The sequence below is a fragment of the Zonotrichia albicollis genome (assembly GCF_047830755.1).
Source record: "Zonotrichia albicollis isolate bZonAlb1 chromosome Z unlocalized genomic scaffold, bZonAlb1.hap1 SUPER_Z_unloc_1, whole genome shotgun sequence".
NCBI classification, from domain to species: Eukaryota; Metazoa; Chordata; class Aves; order Passeriformes; family Passerellidae; genus Zonotrichia; species Zonotrichia albicollis.
This window is the reverse complement of record NW_027428339.1, coordinates 514,222-538,339: the sequence shown is the minus strand read 5'-3', so window position 1 is coordinate 538,339 and position 24,118 is coordinate 514,222. Positions and strand designations below refer to the sequence as shown.

Below are 24,118 nucleotides of genomic sequence, written 5' to 3'. Positions count from 1 at the left end.
CAGGGCATTGTTTAAAGTACACCACAGCAATTTAGAAACTACCACCAAATGGAAAACCAGTAAGGAAAATATTTTCACCATTTCCCTTGTTTAGATTTAATGAAGATATACTGGTAATGATTTTCTGTACATGTAATCAAATCAGCACTTGGATTGAAACTCAGGAAAACGAAACCAAATCCCTACTATCAGATCAATATATCATATTAGAATTCAGAAAATATTTTTCAAAAACATACTTCGGCTGTGACGAAAATTTGTGACCTTTCTGCATCTATTCTAAAATGAAATGATTAAAAAATTGAATTAATATTAGAACATAAGAATTTTTATACACAAAATGTCCTATCTCCAGTAGCAAATGCTCCCAAATCAGTCCAAGAACATAGTGCAATCAGCAATTACCTGTCAAATGAGACAATTTCTTATTGATCAGTATTTTGCAATAAGACTTGTACAAACTCTTCAAATGTAGAAGGCCTCCACCCTTCCAGAATTTTAATTTTAACATCTATCATGGCAGTATGATTGTTTTCATATAAATGTCAATTTAATTTTTCAATAGTTTTACTGCCCTGATGATAACAATAAAGCAGGAAATACAGTTCTACATTGAATTCAAAGATCCCATTTTACTTTTAAAATTTATCACCCTTGAATTTTATGAAATGCCATCTATTATTTTTCTGGGCATTTAATTTACACTCTTAATAATATCCATTGAGTTTATATAGTCTCTGCTCACCAATGCACTCTCTGAAGCAGATTATTCTGGTCTGTTTTGGCTCTGCTAAGAGCTGTCCCAGAGAGCTGAGCCCTTTTCCCAGCCGTGCACAGCACGATGCACTCGGTGACACGCGTGCTCCCGAGGTGTCCCTCGGAGAGCAGGGTGGCACTGCCACCTCCCCGTGCCGCGGCCTGCCTTCACTCTCGAGTGATGCCACATAACAACCGAACTCAGCCTCCACCACTGTGTATCACACAGTTCCTAGGGCCAAGCCCTCCTCTGGGGGCTGCTCTAACAGCTGCTTGCTTTCACCTTGGCAGCACGCAGTGAAACTTCAGCTGACTCCGTGCAGACACCTAACCTAAACTGCTGGAGTCAAAGGGAGCTTCCCTTATCGCAGAGGCCCTGCGAGAGGCAGGACAGGCTGTGCTGCTCATGGGGAAAAGCACCACAGTTCCAGGAGAGGCTGGGCAGGCTAAGGAGGGAGGCAGTAACATCCCCAGAGCCTGCTTTTGCTTGCCTGCGTGACTTTGGTTTCGTCTCACCACATCAAGAAATTCTCGTCTCAATGTGAGATGAGATTTTTTGAGACATCTTGAAAAGCTTAGTGACTTAGGTTCCCAGTGAAGGGGATTCTTTCTGCTGGTGTTACCAGCGCAGGCCAGGAGTCCCCAGAGGTGATTCCATGTACAAACTCAAGAGACATACATGAGAGGGAAGAGCAGTGGAGTGCAGGAAGCAGATGGAAGAGAAATGCAGGACAAGAAACACTACTGCTTGAGAGAAAAGGGTAAAAGAAAAGAACCCAAAGAAATGAGAAGAGCTTGGAGTTATGTCAGGACATGAATTCAAGCTGAAAACAGAGGCTTGATGCAGTAAAAATGCTTTCATCCCTTAGGGGACAATTGCACAGCCATCCTGGAAAATGAACTGTGGCACCTTAAGGGTGGAAGGAGCTACCTGCTGGAAGATTTACAGTGGCCTCTTTCCAGGCAGACAGGGGGAAGTGGACATGTTTTTGGAGTGCTAAGCAAAGCTCAGGGTACGGGTGGCTCTTCTGATCTCTTGCTGTGCTGCCTGCCATTCAAGTGCAAGGAAAATGCTAACAGAAAGCATCTTTTCAAATCTTTCAAAACTAAACATTTCTATGAAATGCCTCTGCTCCCCATTTTCTCAGTGAGTTGCCATTACAGGGAAATGTAAAAATCAAAGGAAAACGGAAGAGTAACAAAGGAGAACCAAAAGACAGGGTTGTTTGAGAAAGGCAATTTCCAAGTGATGTAAAGTGATAAAGTCTACGAATCTTGATTTGCCACAGAAAAGAGAACAACCAGACAGAAGCAGCATGCCCATCAACATCTCAACCATACATTCTGGAAGTACTGATGATGACTCTTCTACCAGAAAGAACAATCTAAAATTCAATGGTTTGGAAAAACTCAAGAAGGTTTCTGAAAACCTGAAATGAAGATAATGTATCTGAATTCTCTAGACTTTATAAACCGTGACGTCCTGAATCTGTGTTACACTAGCTAATATTCTGATTTAATCATATACAAAAGTGGATGCCCAAAACAAAGCAGAATCCTAATGTATTTATTCCAAAATTTCAGTACTAATAGTACTGTTGCCATGACAATCTTAAACCCATGAAGCTGGTATTGTCCAAACAGTGCTTATGGAAATGGAAAACCATTTTAAAAACCATAAATTATACATCAATTGACAGCAAAAGGAATCATCATACTGACCGAAACCCAACTCTTCGGGTATAATGCAGGCAGTTCTTAGTGACATGGGTCTGGAAGTGGACAGATCTGCAGATTGCTCCACATTCAGGACACGTGTATGGAGATTTATGCTGATGAATTCTCTGGTGTGATGCAAAACTGCACTGGTTAGGAAGCAGCATCTGGCAGATATTGCATGTCTTCTAAATGATAAACCAGAATAGATGAGACAAAAGGTTTGGTTCAGCTCTACATAACGTCTTGTGTCAAACACTGCAATACAGCAAATAAAGGTTAAATGTCATAACTGGGATGGGACCCAATGCAGTAGCAAGTACAAACACAAGCCCTGCTAGCAGAGCTGGCAGGTGCTGGTAGCCAGACTGACTGGCATCCTGGGCTACAAAGCTCCTTCCTACACCACTGACCACGGGAGATACACGTGCTTTACGGAAATATTACTGGGGTGCCTTCCCAGATTACCTTTATAGTGCAAGGGGCCTACAAACAGCTCCAAAATCAAATTACTGCTATTGTCTCTTATGGCCTGGGACTTGTGAACCTCACCAGGGACTTGCAAAGATTTAAAATCAAACCCAAGACTCCTTCATGACATCAGTATGTTTTTAAACATGTATTTGCGTATTTTTAGGAATGTTCTAAGAATGTTCTGGCATATGTAGTGATATGTACACTCTGCAAGAATACTGACCAAAAAGATCTCCAGATCTGCATTATAAATTATTTACTAACATACGCATGAAGAAATCCTGAAATAAATGCTCTGGGAGCACTGTGGCCCGGTGTGTTTGAACACAGTCTGTACAAACAGAGCTCTCCCATGTCCTGACGCAGCAGGATGGCAAAATGCAAATCATTACATTACAGCAGGTTAAGCAAAGCAGACGGGCCATCGCTGCAATGCAGGTTCCACGGGGACTCCTGCCAGCCCACTACAGTTCTGCTCAGCATGGGTACATGCACTGCTCTCCTGCAAGGCTCTGCCTAACTTCAGCTGTCTACAGGGATGTCAAACCGGCCCCTGCTTAGAGCCTTTGGGGTGCAGCAAGGCTACACTGAGACACAAAGAAATATTCATTTTGGAATGCCAAATACTTAGCCTTAATTGACCAAAGAGTGCCCAAAAGTGGGGAACTCACAGCCTCGGGCTGACCAGAATTGTTTTGGGGTGTTAACTTTGTCTTAAGTTCAGATAAAGGCAAAACTCTCTGACCAGCAGTAAGTGCCACATTTACTGGGATCAGTACCATTCCCCAAATCTCTTTGGCTATTCCTGTATTAACAAGCTGTAATACAATACTGGAGAACCTGGAGCATAATTTGATTACTAAGAAAAGAGCAGACCAGAACTACTTATTCCAGTAACAGAAACATTTGGAGGTTTCACAGTCCTTCCAAAGCCTTTGGCCTGCAGGACCTCTGAAGGAAACTGGGATGCGATGCCACAGAAGAGCCACACAACATTCCAGCCCCAGCTCAGCGATCTTCCCGATTTTGCAGCAATCTGCCAGACTCATTTGCTGACCCAACATGCCAGTAATGCTCTTAGTTAAGGCCCCTGCTCTGCTATTTCAATGAGTACAGAAAATGTTTGATTGTAACTGATTACAGTAGAACAAGAAGCATCTACTGTGAAATTCTGACATTCAGCACGTTTGCTTACCATTTTATTTTGGGCTTAAGGTGGCATTAACTTCCAGTTCTCTCATTCCAACCCACACCAAAATAAAACACAGTTTGTGAAAATCATCACCTGCCTGCATTTAAAGTCAAAGTTTCAGAAAAAAAAAAGGGTTAGAAGGAAAAATGGCGGAGGTGGAAAATAAAGATACACACATACGCTGAGTATGAAGGGAAATGAGCTATGCAGTTTCCATGGGAGCTATATACTCCTATCTATAACTAAGAGAAATACTAACATTCATTAGCCCAGATTTGCTACCTTTTCCCCCCAGCAAGTACATGAGGGTTTTATTCAGCCAAAAAACCTATCAGTGAGTCAGGGTTAATACTCCTTTAGCAGGAATATGCCTTTAGATTAATATTCCTTTAACAGGAAATTAATGGCAATAAAACATCACAGAAAAGTAACAACTTCATAGTGAATGTATTTTCATTGATAAGATTGTTCTACCATGGCTTATTTTAAACAAAACATTCTACCTTTGTAACAGGAGTATAAGAGCAGCTACTTACTCATTGGAAACACAAAACTATACATTTTCCATTTCAGGAGCAATTAGATGGGATACTAGAAAGAACAGCAACCTGCAAATAATCTTTTTTCCTATTACCTGTTTGCAAAATCTAAGTGTTCATTTTTATTTTCTTCCTTCCGAAGAAAAAATACCAATCTCATCTAACTTTCCTCTCTTCTTCCCCCCACAATAATGGCAGTTTTACAGCAAAAAGACAGTGCCAAGCACTAAGAAGGAAAACAAGTCAGGGTATTTCCCATCCAAGCTTCTCAAGAGGTAACATCTAATGAAAAAGTAGCCACACACATAGTAATAAATGCCTGTACAGAGCCTTTCTCCAGGAAACACTACCCCTACAGGATGCAACCAAACTCAACATAAAAAACAGCGGCTGCTTGACATATGAAAAGGACTACTAAAATGTGTAATTAAGATGTAAAAGGATGCTTCAACAAAGAACATTTAAAACTACATTTATTAAGTGTTCTTTTCAAAGGGAAGAACGTGAAAATAGCTTATTTTCCTCCAGTGCTTTGCACTGTTTTGTTTAAACCTGCAGCTCAGCAGAGCAGGTTTCATGAGGAGACACAAACACCCAGACAGGCAGCAGCCAATGCCAGCTGCTGCTGCAGCTCCAGGGCCTTCCCTCCTTGAACAGCAGTACCTGGGAACCCGTACTTCTCTCTCCACCTCCCTGCAGCTGCATTTTCACATTCTGTCAACATCACAATTGCTTTCCTTTAGTAAACTGCCAGGATAAACAGTTCTAAAGGACATGTAGGGAGAGCAACTCAGCAGCAACAGGGCAAAAGCACCAGACAGAGGGAGAAAGGGAAGGGCAAAAGGCTTTGTTTACTTGGCCATAAAGACAAAAATCCTCACACCCTGAAAGTGAGAACATCACTTTATCTTTGTTCTCTTTCAATTTCTATTTTAGCCTCATCCTTCCAACCAATTCTCTGTCCCTCATTCAACTGCTTTGTCTTGTCACCTTCTTTCCTGCTTCCTTTTCCAGTACCAAAACCACCAGGTTTTTGCAAGGTCTACTGGACCTTAGATGGAATGTTACCTAATGGGCTTATTATGGGGAAAAAAAGAATCTATCTACAACCAATAAGCATCAGCAAATCAGTTAGCCAAAGAGCCTAAGTATTAAGCAGCCCGAGCTGGTGCAGAATGTACTCTAATGGTCAGCCACTAGATCCTGTTCAGAACTGCAGCAACAACTGTGCACGGACATGTTCTGCTGAAGGAAACTCCCTGAGCTATGCACACTTGCAGTATCTTACAAACAGAAATTCACTTGCATGGCATTCCACCTGGAATCCAGCTAACTTCAGTCTAACTCTGCCAGCCAATTAAAGGGAGGAGCTCAGGCAGAGCCACATAATCGAGGCTATTTCCACGTGCAAATCTCTTTACATTACTACCTGTAGTGGTAGGTGCAGTGGAGCTGCTTCATGGTACAGAATGGGTCCTACAGGCAGTGAATAGATCCTGACAGGAACCTGCCTGTGCTCCTAGGACTAGTGCATTTTTTTCCTAACTGCAGGACTTAAAAGTCTTTAGCCTGTCCACTTTGTGTGATTCCCAGAAAGACTCCTGGGGCATTCCTGTCTTGAGCATGCTTGCAGGTTTTCAGCTTCCCCCGCAGCAAGAAGCTGGAGCACCAAGCTCGCCTGAATGCTTTGAACCACACCAGAATCCCTTTTAATTGGCACACCCCAACAGAGATCCAACCATATCATTTAATTGACCACCTTCACTCTGCCAGGATTATAAAATACATCGCACACTGATTAATATTACGTTTTATTGAATGACGTATTTCTTTCAGGTCAGGCCACATACATTAGTAAATAATTTTCAAATGGTTTTTATGTTGAACTCATTAGCAATTGTAAGAGGAAAAGAAATGGAACCAGCTAAACCAATGGTCACACAGAAAGGAAGACGTGCAAGTGAGAACAGCACTTTGCACTCTGTGAGGAAGAGCTGAGGCAAACAGCAGCATTCCTGTCAGTAGTCAGTGTGCCATTTGTCACTGCCCGAGTCCCTCCCTGCACGTGAGGGGAATGCCTCTCTCACTTAGGGCACTTGGTGAAAACTCTAAAACCTGAAGACCACTGAATGAATCGCTTAAAGCTATCATTCAGGTTGAATAGACGGGCTGTTAATGAGGGTGCCAATTAAGTGGATTCCACTGGCTAGTCAAATTCCAAAGCACAGAAAGAAGCATTAACATATGATTAGTAATACCCACGATTATTTTCTGCATTATCATGTTCAGCTGTAAGAAAGTTAATGCTAAATTTTAGCAAAAATATAAGTGTCAATTTCAGACTTCAGGGCCTATAAAGATTCTAAGTCTTATTTAAAAAGTGTTGACATTCACTATGTAAGTGCTTGCAAGACTTTCTATGGTTTTCATTTATCATTTTAATCACAGAGGTTCAGATAATAACAGCTAAATGAAAGTAAAAACATATCCAAAGTCTCCTAGGCTTATAGATGAAACATTGGAAGGTAAACATAGGATACTCTACTTGTCCACTTGTGTCTGCGGCCTGCTGGAAATGAGTTGCAAGAGATGTCTCATCTTGGAAAACTTCATTGCACTCCAAACACTTTAGACTATGTCTACAGAGTTTTGATGGATCTTCGTCTAGGGGCATAGCTGGAATGACAGGAGAGCTCGCAGGGGCCGAGATCACTGTCCCAGTTAAGCCAGTCTGGATCTTTGTTAGGGAGTGCGCGCCAGCTCCCCCTGCGCCCTGGAGCACGGCCGCAGCAGTATTGCTGGAAGGAGATGCTATCATCTGATCTGCTGGGACTGGTTTTAGGATCAGGTGGGAACACTGCATCACGACGCCTTTCTCCTTGTGCCCACGAGCATGGGACAGGAGACTACATTTATTGTAGAAAACTAAATTCTTTGTACAATGATTACAAGTCACTTCAATCCGCACGCTCCTCCTGTCGTAGTGCTGGGTCAGGCTCTTCTCGAGAGCGAACGAGTCGCCGCACTCCAAGCACTTGTACCCTCGCGTCGGCAGCGTGATTCCGGCACTGGCAGGGGGGCTGAGGTTTGGGACGTACACGGGTACGGGATTGACGCTGCTCAGCACCTTATTGAATGCTTCCACTACAGAGCTCTGCAGAGATGACACCACCTGCACTCGAGACACCTTTTTCGAAGGCTGGGAGGTGGCTGCAGAAATTATTGCCTGCTTGATTTGCTGCTGGGGTTTTGTTAGCACTTGGCGCAGTTCAGAGGTGGTTTGAGCACCCTGAGGCAAAAGGTTAAGGTTGGCAAGATGGACTGTCTTTGGCACGAGTTTGGCACTGGCGAGGCTCGATGCCGGCACCACGACCGTCTGCTGCTGGATGGCGTTGGCAGCTTTGATAATGGCGCTGCTGGCGCTCTGCACGGACGCAGCAGAGATGACAGTGGCTTTCACTGTGGTGTTGTTAGCCAGCTTCAGATTGATCACTTGAGAACCTGCAGTTTTCACCGCTGAAACGGGCAGGAAGGCAGTAGCCACGGGTTTGATAGTGACCTGCTTGGGGGCAAGTTCTGCAGATCCAACTGCATTGGTGACAACTGAGGACTGCAGAGGAGCTCTGGGAGGAGAGGAGAGAACAGCAGCAGAAGTTGGTGAGGACAGGAGAGAGGTCATGGAGGTTACCATGGAAGCACTCTGCTCTGGCTTTTTACCCGAGTCCAAATCAACTTCTGGTAACACTCTAGTAACAGTTCTCTTGATCTCCCCAGAAGAAGTCTTGATGGTTTTTATGCGAACCTTAGGAATTGCTGGTGTTGATCCTGCGGGAGACGACGGAGACCCTTTGCTGCTGTTCTCACTGGAGACGCTTCTGGGACTATCGGGCGGCTTGACAGACGGTTTCTTAGCACCATCAATGAGACTCTGAGACTCAGGAGATTTTTCAATAGCCCGGGGACTTTCACTCATGTCTTTTGGTAATGGAGAAGACTCTCCTGAATTAGACTGTAAATCTTTACTGCTATCTGTAGCTGCCTTTTTAGCACTCAATGCTGCGATTGCAGCAATGCAGGACGAAAGCTTTGCTGATGACTTTGCTTTGGACTGGGAAATGCTGGCAAGATTTGTGTCACATTTTTCAGCACTCAGTTTTCCATCAAGTACCCTGTTTTCAAGAAGCTTCTCAGAACTGTCTTTTAGTAACTTGTCCTCTGTTTTTCGAGTTTTAAAAGGCTCATAGACACCTAAATTCATGGAGCTTGTCTCTGTCTCTCGTTTACCAGTTTTATTTTTATCTATACTACTTGAAACTGTAATTCCAGATTTAATTAAGTTCTCCCCTCCAAGTGCCTTTAGTTTGTCATATTCCTGCTGTGATAGAGATCCTGCCAAGACATTTGCTCTAAAATTTGCACGTATCTCCTCTTTATCTGGGGGGTCATCCACCTCAATTCTCTCATCATCATCAAATTCTTCTGCACTTGATATTGGGCTGAACTGGTTGAAAGTTGAATCCTTCAGTGTAGTCTCAGAAGCTGACCCATCATCTTTAAGTGATTTCCCTTCATCTTTACTGTAACTCTCAAGAGCTGCTGATGTCAGAAAGCCATTGTGCAAGCTATTGCCTGTGGAATGGTGGCCATCCTTATCCAGACCTTCGGAAGAATCAATAGTACGCACATTTTTCACAATGACGCTCACCCCAACATCAGATGATGATGGGACATGGGAGTCTTCATCTGCATGAGCATTTTGTTTTATGTGGCTTTCGTGGTCATCATGTCCAGATTCAATAGCTGCTTTGGGATCTACCATGTCTGGTATGTCAAAGGCTGCAAGAAGGTCATCAAAATCTGGGGTCTTCATATCCCCCATGGCCATGTATTTGATTGTAAGCAAATCTGTAAAATAAGCAGAAAGTCATCACTTTAAGCTCTAGTAGTCCAGTCTTACAGAAAACAAGTGCTTGTTCACATCTGCCATGCAAAGAAATGCTATTTCATTTCTGAAGTAATGTTTTCAGAGATTATACATTACAGAACAGTGACCAAGCATACAGTAGAATTATTACACCAAGAACTATAGTAATTTATAAACTCCACAGACAGTAACCTGGCAATTTTATTCTGGGCCCAAATTGCAGTGACTTTCTTCCTGTTCCCTCTCCTACACCCACTCCTATCCTCACCCACCCAGACTGCAAAATACCTGGACATGCATAAAAATAACATGAGACATTTGTAATTCCTCTGAAGTCTTGACTTTCCTTAACAGCTGCACTATTAATCTAAGGAGTCTTCCTGAAAATAATGAAGTATAAATTAATAAACATCTGTAAATTAGGTATTCATCAACACTGGCTACCTGGAAGTCCTTGTGGCCTATGAGAAGGCAACTGAGGAAGATTTTTAAAGAATACTGGAATAGACACAGACATTTCATGAAACAGCTTCAAATAAATATAGAAGAGTTTGGAAATTTGTTTACACAGTTCACTTAATGGTTTTGGGCCCTTTGTCTAACCTATGAAGTTCTTAATAAAAAACCAGATGCACGCATAGAATCAGAATCACAAAACAAGTTTCTCTGAGGATTAAATGGAAAAGACTGCAGACACCAAAGCATATCAAACCCATGTAAACTGACAGAAAGCTTTGACACTGTTTCTCATAATCTGGGATACTAATTAGTTGCATTCTGGTTGTACATCTGTCCATCGGTGTCTTTTTACAGTTGTTGCATTCACTCAAAAAGAGCTAGATAGTCTCCCTAGTCTGAAACTACTTCCAATTATATATCCTGGAGTTTAATTAACATTTACCCATAACAATGAATGAAGACAGGCTTACACACTTAATTCCTCTTCCTCCAAGTATGTTTAAGATCACAACTGCCCAGCAGAGGAGACAGAGCTGACCTTTACTGACAACTACGGCTGCCCTTATCAAGAACTTCTCTCATTCTTCTAACTTTTCAAGCAATCAAAGTTAAACAAAAAGGGAGACAAACATGGTCATTGTGATACATAAGGAAGAAAAGATCTAACCAGGCCATTTTATTATCTCCTCCTCACTATTCCAGGGCACCCATCTTTAGATTCAGTTTATAAACTATGTTTCCACCACAGCTGCCAGGACTCTGTAGCCATATTCCTCCCCTCCCTGTTTTTTTCCCCTCCACAAACCTTTTAGTAACTCTTTCCTTTAAGGATAAACCTCTGCCTTTTATCCAAAACCAAAACTAAGGGACACCTTTGCTGCCAGACCAGCTGTGAGTCTATTCCTTCTCTGGCCTAACGTGATGCCTGTAAATACTTCCTACATTCTCAATTTTTACTCTTTTATTTAATCCTTAATCTTTGAAGAACCAACCAACTCTTCCTTCTAGACACCTTTCTGTTCATCCAGACCTTCCAAATAGCTAGACCACAAGTCTAACAACTTTATACAATTGCTTTAACTGGACCAGACCATCTTTTCTGCCTTACTGAATTCCTACCCTTTGCCTTCAAATCCCATCTAAATATCTAGTTCCTTGCTTTTGTTCAGACAAATGCTCGACTTCAGTTCCCTCAGCAGCAAATCCATTTGTTATCAAAGGAAAAAGGAAAACCACCAAATTTAATCTTCCTCTACCTATGGCATTCACATTCTTGTGACTACATTCCTTTACCTGCCCTAAACTCTTGTTTTTACAGCTCTTTGTACTACATACATTTGAGAACTGTGCACACTGCAGGATGGAGACGTTGTCTTTTGCATGTTCTTCCAAAAACACCAGCATTCTTTCCAGTTTTGTGAGATGAGAACACTGTGAGAACACTGAGAAACCTCTTTTCAGGGTCTGCCACATGGCAGCGTCTTGGTTCTGTTATAGCCACATGGAGGAATTAGTCTGTTACTTCTACTGATTCCCAGGCAGACACACTATTCCACAGCAAAATTCCAGTAACCTGGAATAATTACTCCACCTCCAAACAAGAGTAATGATGCCTAAGTAACATCAAGCTCATTCTGGAAGAAAATGCTTACACAGGGAGCAATACCAGCCTAACCAGCACAAAACCACACTTTTTTGGGTTTTGGTTTCTGTGTTGTTGTGACAAGAAACTGCATCAGGTAGAGAAGACATAAAGGATTCAATCAGAATTACAGTAACATGTATCCTAACATTAGACAAATTTCATCTTAATACACAGATGATGAGCAGTTCATTGGTTATTAGTAATCATGACTGACTTACAGTTCCAGTCATTTGCTCTGAAAGCCAAGCCTTGTACAGACAGACAAAGCAATACGCTAATCTAACCACAAAACCTTCTTCAGGAAATGGGAACCACATCTCCAATCACAGCCTGGCCTGGTCTGACATACTCAGCAGGCAAGTGGGATGTGCAAGAGGCCACTTCAACCACAGTCAGCAATGGCTCTCATGCTTATATACATAATGAACGGGCTCCTTTTCACTATCAAAGGGCCCATGGCCTGCTCCTGTTGCAAAACCCAGGCCAACACCCAGTTCCACGAATCACAGAAATTCCTTTTGTCATATGCAAAGTAATTCTTACCCTAGGAATTTTCGATTTCTTTGGATAACAGTCTTATTTAGCATCTATTTAGCATCCACAGCATCAGTAAGGTCATGACAATCCTAATGTAAACATCTTTGTGAAGTATGGGGTGTTTTACAGTTAAAATTTATCCCAAGAACCTACTTTTTCTGTATTATACACCATATCCACCTGCCTTCAAAAAAGGGGAAAATCCAATTCGCTTCCATGTTCAAGACTCAATGAGTACAAGATTTAATCCACCATTCTGACAGCCAAAACAGTGTTACTTGTAGTTTATGACTCCTTAGGAGCCTCATCCTGTAGTCCAACACATCAATTTTTGAACTGGGTATTTCAGGTTCTCTTTGGGTATTGGAAAACAAGATGGGAAAGAGGAGGGGAATCTTCTGGACTCTGAACCACTACTGGCACAGTTTGAAGAGAACCACACACAGCTGGTTCAAAGCTCAGGACAATCAGCCTTTGGCTGGCAAAAAGAACAGGGATGTTTCAACACGTGAGCAAGGAATCTCCTTATGCACAACATGGGGCTGAACAGGCCATCCCCAGCTGCAGCTGGCCACATGAAAACCACCTGCATTTATCAAGACATTCAGGCCAGGGTTTGGGTCTACCTACTTCCCAAATCCCTCCTGAAACACAGATGAATTCCCGAAAAGCAGAGAAATCTACATACCACTCTTTTCCTAGAAATTAATTAAAATCACGGCTTAATTTTGTACTTCTATATGAAAAATAGGCTGGGGCAGTACCACGTGAATAATTCAGATGCACAACTACAACGAAGAGAATGCTGAGATTCCCCAACGAACGCAGACTGGAATTACACTCTAATTGGCACAAGCCTCCCACCTCTATCCTGTAAGGTACTTTTTCTGCAGTGGATGACAATCGTGGCCAAAGCACAGCACGAGCAGTGCAGCCCCTCAGGGAGCTCTCCCAGCCAGGCAGGGCCCAGCAGGGCAACAAGCAGGCCCGAGAACATGAGGGTCAACTTTGGGTTTTCCTGAACATATATGCCTGGTACTCTGCTGCGTATTTGTATTTTAACACATAGGCATATGGCTATGGAAACAACAGTTAGTCAATTCATTCCAAAGGGACTTGGAATGTGATGAATCCTTACCCTCATTCTGAAGATCAAATAACTGAGACCAATGCAAAACGAGATCCTGGGTGCTGATACAGAAGAGCAGCCCTCCAGCATTAGCATTTGCTGCTGGAAAGCTGGCCTGCGTGCACAATCCAAACCTCCTGATGAAGAGCCTTTACAGATATTACTAGACTGAAAAAAGATAACTCACCAAGAACACTGCAGACTCCATCTATTCAGTTTTCTCATCTTACAGCCATCAAAAATCCCTGCAAATTCAAAATCTCCTTTGCTAAAAACAAAATTTCATAATACAGATAGCATTCAAAAACCCAAACAAAACAGATTCAAGGAATTCTATCGCAATCCGAGAACTTAAAATTTTAAAGCTGCCTACTATTCTGGCAGAAGGAAAAAAAAAATCCCAAAAAATGCTCTTGTGTAATATGTGAATTTTAGCTGACACTTGGAAAAGAACACGCATCCTCATCAGGAAGAGATCCCATTCCTAGCATACAACAAGAACTCCTGTTTGCAGCATCATTCTGCCACAGACGTCTCTAGTCAAATATAGACCCTCTGCATCCTGATGCTGAAGAACAGGAGCAGAAATCAGCACAGTGATCTGTCAGGCACTTTGCTCTGCCACGAGCTATTCACTGCTCTACCAAACCTGAAAAACAGCTTATCACAGCTGCAGTAAAGCTTACAAACACAGAATTTCAGGCCAAATGGTAGTATGCTATTTTCACTTTTCTACGATTAATAGCCCAGTGCCTTACGTAATCTACTGCAGTCAGAAACAAAAAGGTTCCCTTGTATTGTCACTGTGCCTCAGCAGCCAGCACACAACTTACCCAGTATCCACAACCTCTCAAGGCTTTTAGGGCTGTCTATTCTGCTGAGCACAGAGGAAAGGACCCTCATTTCACACCACAACAGAGTATTTCCAATGTTCTGCCTCCATATTTTCTTGATTGTAGGTTACCAAACCAGCTAACACAGCCAGGATTGGGAAGATTTTTAAAAAATCACACCGGTTAGGATTCTAGAGTTGCTGATTTCCTGTTATAGGAAGTAACAGTTCCAGCAAAAGAATCCCCCAGGCAAAATGTTTAGTGATCCACTGTGCAAGCTCTAACAGCCTTTGTTCTTCCCTTTGCTGGATTCATTACTGCTTCCTTCTCTCTGCCCCTCTCCCTCTCTCTGACTCCTTCAGATTTCACTAGAAGATAAAAACGTCACTTCAAATCTAAGTACACATTTTGTATTTTCTAGTTCAGAAAGAAAACCTAAAAATTCTGTCCATTATCCACTGCTTTAAGTTGAATGCATTCACCCCTCTGCAGTTGCTGCACTGCCCATCCAGTTTCCTATGCACAATATTGCATAGGAATATGCAATTCACACCACTGGAGCTCCATCCAGCCCCCAAAATACATCTTTCCAGTTGGCTGCTGCAAAATTCTCCCCAGGTTACCACAGTTTAAGAAAAGCCATCCATACTATTTCTTTTGCACAGGTTTTTTCTCTGTAGGCAACATTAAGTACGTGTTTAACACTGAAGACCTTAATTAAAAACCAAGTATTGGGTCACTGAGATGTGGTCAAACAACAGCGTGTAAATAATCAGACAGCAAATCCTGCATGTGTGACTCTCTCAATACAGCACAGAACAGCTCCCTGCCACAACTGCTCGGCAATTCATGACTGTCATTCAGAGGCCTATTCGTATCACTACACTGGGAAAAAAAAGTTTATCTGGATATATTTCAATGAAAATACTGTATTTAACCAAGATATCAGTAACTCTTTACAAATAATAGCTTTAATCCTTTTAAAACTGGAGGACCTTAATAGCATTTCTTCATTAACACTTAAACAATTGTTTCCTTCCTAATGTGCCAAGTGTGCAATCAGGATGTAACTCCAATCTATTGTTCTACTCAGCCCAAAACACCACGTCTCACCTTGTGAACCTTGACCTTTGAGGGATTTTTTTAGCCAGTGCTCAGTTAGTGCCACAGCCGCATTACCTCTGCAAACACCAAAGGGTTAAAGGCAGCCCCAATCAATAGGCCTACAAGAAAAAAAAAGGAACATGAGTATGCCTTACAGCATCTTTTCAATGCTTTTATGCACAATTCTACAACAATATTGTTTCCTTCTGGTCTTAGAGAAAGGCACAGACCCCCCCCCCATTAATGTTTCCTAAGGAAGCAAACCACAAGACAGCACCCTGTAAATAAAACAGCATGCAAAGCATCCTCAGTCACAAGCATATCTACAATTACAAATAATTCAATCCATTTTATTTAGTTTAGCTTTAAAATAGACTGTATTGCCAGTGTCCCACCCTTGCAAAGCAAAAATATTTTAGTAAGGGTCATAAATCTCAGCTCTTGCCCATTCCTTAAGCATAAAAAGGCACGAAAAGCCAAAGTAATCTCAGTTACTGCAAATATGTACATTTACATACAGAACCCTTTATGACTACATTAGCCACATACCAGTGCTATGTGTCTAAAGTGTGCATTCACATACTGTTTTGGGATGGTATCTTTCTGCAAGCTCCTCTGCTTTTGGCTGCCATGAAGGGAGGAAGCTATCCCAGTGTAGCTGCTCAGTGACTGCATTGTGTTCAGGAGCTGATCTGCCTCAAACCAGTTCCAGCCGGTTCTGGTCACCCTACATAAAAAGCTATGGCAACCCTCGCTGAGTTGCCAACAAGACCCTGAAAATCGCAGGGGCTGGTTTTTGTGTGGCGTGGGGCCGGCGCAGCCCTGTGCCCCGGCTCCCCTCCTGCCCGGCCCACGCGGCCCCTGCTCCCCAGAGCCCCCCGCACGCTCCCTTGCTCGCCTCCCCCACTTACCTCCCACAACCTGGCTGAGAGCTGTGCGTGCGTGCCTGGCTGTAGCTAACAAAGAGACCGCAATAAAAATCCTCACAGGATCTTTCTTGCAGCACCAGGCAGGCTCGGCCACAGCCCTGGGAGACAGGCTGCTAACCCGGGCTGCTGCCCCTCTGCTCCCCCAGATGCGGGGTGGCTGCTCGCACGCGTCACATCTGCCCCCTCATGCCCACGGCCGTGGGGTGCCCCATCACGGGCTTCTCCCATCTGCCCTCCCCACTCCTTGTTCCATCTGGGGCTGCCCGAGTGGCATTTTCTGTGCTCTGAGCAGCATTACTATAGAGTACCCACAAATGCGCCTCCCTCCCCTCAAGAAAGCCATTTCCGCAGTAGCAAGATGCCTACAAAATAGTTCCTTTGCCCCCTCCTCGCAGCACCGACTTGGCTGCTAAACTGATTTTTTTTTTCTTTTGCTATTCGACTATGCTGGAGGCCTCGAGAAGCAGCGAGCTGCAGCCCCACGGCCGGGCAGCCCCCCCGGCTTGCACCCGCCGGCTGGGGAGGCCCGGCCAGGCTGTGCGCAGCTCCCACCCCGCAGAGACCGTGCGCACCGGCCGCCTGCCCGGCCCTGCGCCTCGCGGCCGATGCCTGCCCGGGGTCTCAGCCCCTTGCGGTGCCCACGCCGCTCCGGGGGTCCGCACCCACCTGTGCCCGTGGCCGCTCTGCTCCTGCCCGCTCCCCTTCACCTCGGCCACGCAAGGGCCTTCCTCCTGCATGGCTGACAGGCACCCAGACCGAGACAGCAGCCACCCCGCTCCTCTTGGCTACTCACCCTTGCTCTGGGAACACCAGTAACCACCTCCGCCTACGCGCTGAAACCCCCTCCTCTCGGAGGCTGCGGGAGATGCTGCTGTGCAGGGTTCCCTCCGGCTGGGTGGGCGACCCCGACAAAGCCCCTCTGCCCCTGGCTGCACCTGCAACTGAACAGAGGTCTCGGGCACAACCCTGCACCCCTCCCTGCGGAGACACCTTCTTCGCATCCCTCATCCCCACCCCGTTCTGGGGAGAACCACCATGTTCTTCCGCTGCCTCGGCCCGTCTTCCCTGCACAGGCTGCTGCGGCCGCAACCGCGGCCGGCCCTCCCTCGGCCCCTCGGTCCGGGGGGCCGCTCCCTCCTCCGGGCTGCCGCGGCCCCGGGCACCTCCCCGCGGGTCTGCGCGCTCCCGGCCCGAACCGGCCCTGTCCGAGCGGGCCTTGCGAACCCTGGGGACGGCCGGGGAGGAGAGAGGCCGTGGCCCCTTCGGCAGCGGGGAGAACGATCCGCCCCCGCCCGGCCGGCCCGGAGCCGCCGGCCCGGGCAGTCCCTGCACGGGTGCCCGCGGGCCTCCGGCCGCCGCCGGGCTGGGAGGAAGCGACCCCATAGCATGCAACCTCCGGTCCCCATGCGACACACCTGCTGCGGCCGGAGCCGGCGGGCTCGGGCAGGGCTACGGCCCGCGGTGCGGCCCGGCCCCGCGTCGGAGGAACATAATGGCAGGAGGCTGCGGGGCTGGGCGGTGGGGGTGGGGGTGCTCGGCGGCACAGATGGGGAGACGCTCCCGTGTGATTCCGTGTGGAACGGCTCCCTGGAGAGTGCCGGGGGCGGGGAGGCTGCGGGGCCGCCGAGCGCCGCGGGGCCGGGGCCGGGTCGCGGCCTCCCGCAGCCCGCACAGCTCGGGGGGGGTTCCGAGCGCTGCCGGCGGGCAGAGCCGCGCCGGCCGCCGGGCCCGATCTCCTCCGCGCCGCAGCCGGCGCCGCCCGGGTGCCGTGGGAGACGCTCCCCGGGGCCCGCCGGGCTCTCCCCGTGCCCCAGCGCCTCAGGCCTCGAAGGGCAGCCGGGGGAAGCGCCCGCGGCCGCCGCTCCGCTTGCAGGCCAACAAAGGACGGGAGGAGCCACACGCTGCCAGCTCTGGCGGCTCAGCCCCTCCGCCGGCGCTGCGGCCGCTGTGCCCGGGCCCGGCCGGGGTCACCCCCCGGGTCCCGGGGCGCGGCCGGGAACCGTGTCCCGCAGCGATGCTGCCTTTCCTTCCACACCCTGTTAGCCGGGCACTCTGGGGCCCGCCTGCGCAGCGCCTGCGGCCCGTGCGCTGCCTCCGACCGGCCGCCTTTGTTGGCTGCGCAGCATCCCGGCGGCATCGCCATTGCTCGCAACGGCAGGGCGAGATCCCGCCCTCTCCGGTACCACCGTGCAGCACCATTTTCAGAATGGAATGCTTTGCACGCGAATCGCTTTATTGAAGCATACTAATGGCTTTAAATACATAACACCCGTCTCCAGTTTACGCTATGGGCAGACAGTATACGAAATATTCTAGATATAATAATATGTATTAGTGCATTAGCGTCTGGTGTCTTAGAGTCTCTTACGAGCCTGTTAGGAAGGCAGCAGAGTCCCAAAGGCGTTTTGCACAAGCACAGCTCCTTCTGGGAAGCTGCCCCAGTAGCTGTGCCCGCAGTTATCGGTAGGGCAGGAAATTACCCATCGCCATTCCCTGCCTGCTCCAATCCTGCCTCCACATAAAAATTATAGCTTATTCCAATTAGCCAAAACAGAACCTATGTTCTGTTTTGGCTAATAGGTTCTACTGACTTTAATGTTAATATAATAAATCGATTTTAGGATTATATGAAAGTGGATTTGTGCACTAGTTTTAATGTTCAAGAAGGGTCATGCAGTTCAGCTTGCACAAGCCTTGGGCTCATCCTCCAAGATACTTGTAGAATTAGGCCGTGATAATTACAACACCCTGTTTCTTCCCAATTCATCAGTAAACTGATTTGATTAAAGAAGTGAAAACTACACTCTCTTTACTTCCATTGAACTTCTGTGGTTGGCTTGCATAATAGCATAAAAGAAGATGGCAGCTGCTACTACTACTCTGGTATTAATATGTGAAATGTTAATCAATTTCACAGTTCATACATGGCACAAAGGTCCTTGTGTGTGCTGCCTTTCACACTTGTTTTCCTTCCAGCCAGGAAGGAAATCTACTACTTGCTTCTGTACTTTAAAGATGTGCTGGGACCAGAGAGGATTTTGCAGGTGGATTGACACAATAAAAACTGAAGTCAATTTACATTTGATTTTTTTATGTCAGAATAAATACTGCCTGTTTTGTCCTTCCTACTGGGGAAAAATAAGAGAACATTTCCTTTCTAGCTAGCAAAACATGCTTAACTTAAAGCAAGAAGGGTAAAATGCAGATTCCATATTTCCAATTCTAAATTTGTTTTCAGAGTAATAGCTTTACAGCTTCTGGCAAATGCTTAAGAGTGTTTGCAAATTCCATTGCTTTTTTCACCATAAAATTTCTTGTAACATGTGATCAACAAGAGCAGAGCAGAAGTTTATATTTCTTGTTTTAGAATAACTTATATTTTTCTTTTTATCATTGTTTGGAATGCAACACATATATTTAAACATTCAATATTTAAAGACCAGCTTACAATTAAATTTCCCCTTTTCAGATGTTCCTATCACTAATCTCTAGGTATTTTCTTGAGAAAAAAAATAATTTTCCTTTCCTGGTTATTAAAATATATCTTCTATTACATTTTGGACTGAAACGCCCAGGATTGCTTTTTAAAATTATGAGTTTTATTAAAAGAAGGTGATCTCATAGGAGATAAGGACTTTGGTCGGGAGAAATGTACAAACACTGCCCAGAGCTGAGGAACATGTCTGCAACAGGCAGATCTGCAGAATGTGTTCATGGAAGATGGCAGCTCCTGCTATCCACCTGTAAGGAGAGAATCTTTAACCACAGCGTGAACACTTGCAATGCCCAAGGAGCACCAAGAGTGAGAAACCCTAATGACTCTCAAGGTGTTAAACACTGCAAAGGCCCAAATACTGCATTGTCTTGAACAACAAGAGGCTCCCATTTTTAATCATCTGTAAAAGAGATGCTGATTTAGGTATAATACAAAGCCAAGAGGATTTGTCAGGGCTTAATTATACCTTTTTTTTCTGGCTGTTAACCAGAGCAAAGTAAGCATTATCCAAAGAAATCAGAGTTGGTTAGTGAGGATCATGGATCATTGAAACAGTTGTGTTTGTGAGGAGTTGCAGTCATTAGCTCAGTTTTTCCACGTGTATGAGGTAACACTGTGCTGTGCCATGCTGAGAGCTCCCAGCTCCTCTGAACAGGCAAGAGCAGAACAACACCCCTCAGACACTCACCTACATATGAACTTCAGTATGAAGTGTATTCCCAGTGGGAAATGAAGGGCTTTGCTCCAAATCTGCACATAGAGGAGCCTCAGTGTTGCACATGAGCGGGCCTGGTACACAGGCCATATGCCCACAGCACTTGCTGCCTCATGGCCAAGCTGCCAAGCAGTGACACTGGTGTTCAAGGCACACAGCTGAAGGCACTGGCACAGGGGTACATCTGTTGGCAAAAGCGTGCCTTCAGCCCGAGCATTTCTAGATATGAAATAGGAAAGATGAAGTAGAAAAGCCTGTATGATGATTGATGATTGTCAAAAGCTAGGAAGGCATTTCTTCTGCACAGGACTACCGTTTTTGGAGAAATTGAATACTCCCAGAGGAGCAGCAGCAGAAAATGGACTGCTCCCCAGAGGCAGGGCAGCCACAGCTCCTCTGAGCAATCTGCCAGTGTCTTACTCCCCTGACAGGGAAGAATTTCTTCCTTATTTCCAACCTAATCCTGCCCTTTGTCAATTTAAAACTTAAAAAATTTGAATCCCTTGCCCTGTCACTACAGGCTCTGGTGAAAAACTATGTACCCTAATACTTGATGTCTGTATACTCCATTTATACAGCATCTAGCACCCTGAGGCTCCCTGAGCACTCCGTGCAGCACACCAGCACTGTGGCCAGAGCAGCACTCAGAGTGTGCAGGGAGAGCTGCTGAGGGGCAGCACACACCCGATCACAGCCACCTTTCCAGCAGCACAAACAGCACAGCCTCAGGCCACACCTCCCAAACGCAGTCCCCAGCCTGCTCACACAACACAACCACAGGCAGAGTGCAGAATGCACGGCTGATGGATTTCTGGATTTTCCGTGACACTGTTGTCTTTTCCGCTTACGAACATGTTCCGAGTGCTGGGCCAGAACCCCTCAGTCAGCTCCTCATCAGGAATTAGCCACCTGCGTGATTAACATCAGTACCACAGAGCTCAGCAGCCTGGCACAGTGAAGAATGCCTGTTTTGTTCCCATACGTGCCATATGTACGGGGCTTTTTCCTTCCTCCTCCTTATATTTATTCAAGTATCGAGGATTATTTCTGAATTATTCATCATACAATATCTGATTAAACTGTGGCGGTGCCGGTTCCCACTGCTTAATGAATGAGCCATTAGGCTTTTGCAGATGGTGCCATCAGCAGCTCCTGTGCTGTGTGTTCCGTGCACTTACCCAGCAAATGGAGAGCGCTGAACCTGAACACGGTGTGGGAGACGAGTAATGCCCATGCAGTGATCCCACAAGCCACACCAAGAGAGCAAGTGTTGCTGTAAAACTTACATTTGGTCCTAGATGTTATCTAATACAATTTTCTCAGAAAATCTTAGTATAGCTGAGTATATATCCCACCAAACTACCCAATACATCACTTCAAGCAGGGAAGCAGAGGACAGAAACTGCCAGCAGTTTACCTATGTTGTCCTGCAAGGTGTGACAACTGCTGCCATGACTTATGGGCATGAGCAGGGCCAGACATCATCTGTGTGCTCCATGCACTTCTTTCTTGGAAGAGGAGACTGAGAAGTGAGAGAAGACACTGTATTCCAGAACCCAAGTGGGTTCTGTGTCTGGGAAAACAGACACAACAGGCACAGCTGCACCCTTGCTTTGGGAGGGCCTTAGGAAGTGGGAGACAGTGCATAGCTGCTTGAGAAATCCATCCCCAATGACACAGCGTGCTGCTCCCTGGGGCTGCCACCTGCACAGCTGGGGAGAGGCGCTGCTCCTCTGCAGGAACGGGCACACAGGCACTTGGCACCAGCAGCAGCTGTGCTTGCACTTCTGCCTTTCCAAAGCCTTCTCTGGAAGCACATAATAGAAGAAGGACGAACCCAAGAGTGATTTTTCTGCCACTTTTCCTCTGTTTACTTCAGGAAATGCTGCCCTCGCAGATGAGGGTGGCAGCAGCAGCTCAGCCTGGCTGTGGTTCCTGATTCCAAGCTGCCCGTGATGATCTTCCTACAATGAAAGCAAAGTTAAAATCAAGGCACCTTGCTGGTTTGTGGCCTGCATGGCCAGGGAGTCTTTCAAGCACTCATACTTTCCATGCTGGTCCTTGGCATCTCCTGCTGGAAAAAGGACATCTGATTCATCCCCACCTACTGAAGATGAGTCAGGATTATACAAATTCCATTTCGTTTGTGTAACAACACTACTTCCCATGTTGCAAGCTTTCCTGTCTGCTGCCATAAAAGTCTTGGGTACAGAGGAGGGGAGAGTCGCCAGAGCAGCATCCAGCCCCAAGGGTTTCACTGCTCAGCAGCAGCCCGTGCTCAGGTCCATCAGCCGGATTAGCAGTCCCAGATGGCATTGCCCTCTGCAGTACAGGTGGGCAGGCTCTTGACTTGGTGCATGTGAACAAACAACTGCAGCAGCTCCAGCCTGGAAGGGTGCCCCAGTGACCGAGCACGGCTCCCTGTGGGGGCACACAGGGCTCCCCCAGCTGCCGTGCTCGAGCGTGGGCTTCCCACACAGCGTGGGAGCCACCAGCAGCCAACAGCCAGGCACCTGCTGCTGTCACTAGTGGCACTGCTGGGGCTGCCTGCACCTGCCTGGCCAAACTACAGGCTCACCTTGTCTGGGAGGGGTCATCCTCCCTTCCAGCCCCAGCAATCTTTTCTGAAACCTCTGCTTCAGAAATCAGGCTCCCACACAGCCGCCATGCGAGAACTGGCTTGGCTTCAGATCAAATCACTCCATCTTGCACTGCATGGCTGCAAATAATAATGCAGGCTGAAAAAGCAACATCTCTCTACTCATGAGATTTTTTTTTATTACTTCTTAGAACTGTCCAAAAATGTCCATCCTACATAACTAAACCCACTCTAGTTTGTGATACATCAGAATTCTAATAATACCTTTTGTACCTTCTATATACACCACAGTTTGAACATCCTAGAGCTGGCAGGCAGATGGAGTTTAACACGAACTATTCCATCAACAGATGCTACTACCACCGAGTTCTCTTTGCTCAGTCTGGGAATGAACTGATGGGCAAGGCAAGAAAACATGTTTTCTTACAGAGACACCATCTGCCAGCTTGAGAAGCTGCTGTCACCAGTGACTCAGGATAACTCATATAAGGAAAAACATTATTAATACCATTCTCAAGACAGCCCTGTTATTAACTACACGTTGACAGTATCGTAACTATTGTCTAGCATCAAGACTATAGCAATAAGAAAATACTTAACTAATTAGTCTAAAAGGAAAATAACTGTAAACAAAACTACTTGAGAAAGGGCAGTTATTTATCTTGGGAACCTTTAGATAACAAACCTGGGTTTAATCCTTCTTTACTATTATATTCTGTTAAGAATTATTGCATGATATCAGGCAGAGCTTTTCCAGTTGTGGAAACTTACAGTTTCCACAAAACAACAAGAAAAAAAGGTTTTTGTTTTTGGGACTGGCCTTGTGCACAGCAAGGAGCTGGATCCGTGATCCGTGTAGGTCCCTGCAGCTCAGAGTACTCGGGGAGCCTGTCCTGCCACGCACAGTCAATCCCTCTTCTTGCAGGACGGCGGGAAGCAGAGCTGGTGTGTGTTTAGAGAGATGAAATAAATCATAACCACCACGTTAAGTCATCAGAGAGCCCAGGAAGCATCTGAGAGCTGCTTTATCTTATGTGTAGTGAAGTAATTTGCACAACAGGTTGAAGGCTT

General features: G+C 45.8%; 1 protein-coding gene across 5 annotated transcripts in view; it reads right to left on the bottom strand.

Moving 5' to 3' along the window:
• Positions 1-17,171, bottom strand: part of LOC141727320 (zinc finger protein 532-like) — a 29,053-nt gene extending 11,882 nt beyond the window's left edge. The window contains exons 1-4 of one of the 5 annotated variants that reach the window (XM_074533790.1): positions 17,031-17,171; positions 15,318-15,427; positions 7,223-9,582; positions 2,479-2,660 (exon numbers count right to left, since the gene is read on the bottom strand). In XM_074533790.1, coding sequence (XP_074389891.1) covers positions 2,479-2,660; positions 7,223-9,562 — 2,522 coding nt within the window. In that variant the 5' untranslated portion in view covers positions 9,563-9,582; positions 15,318-15,427; positions 17,031-17,171. Of the gene's footprint in view, positions 1-2,478; positions 2,661-7,222; positions 9,583-15,317; positions 15,428-15,857; positions 16,063-16,219; positions 16,701-16,903 lie in introns of those variants that run through there. The other 4 variants (XM_074533794.1, XM_074533793.1, XM_074533791.1 and 1 more) reach the window with 4 other exon arrangements.
• Positions 17,172-24,118: the final 6,947 nt, after the last annotated feature.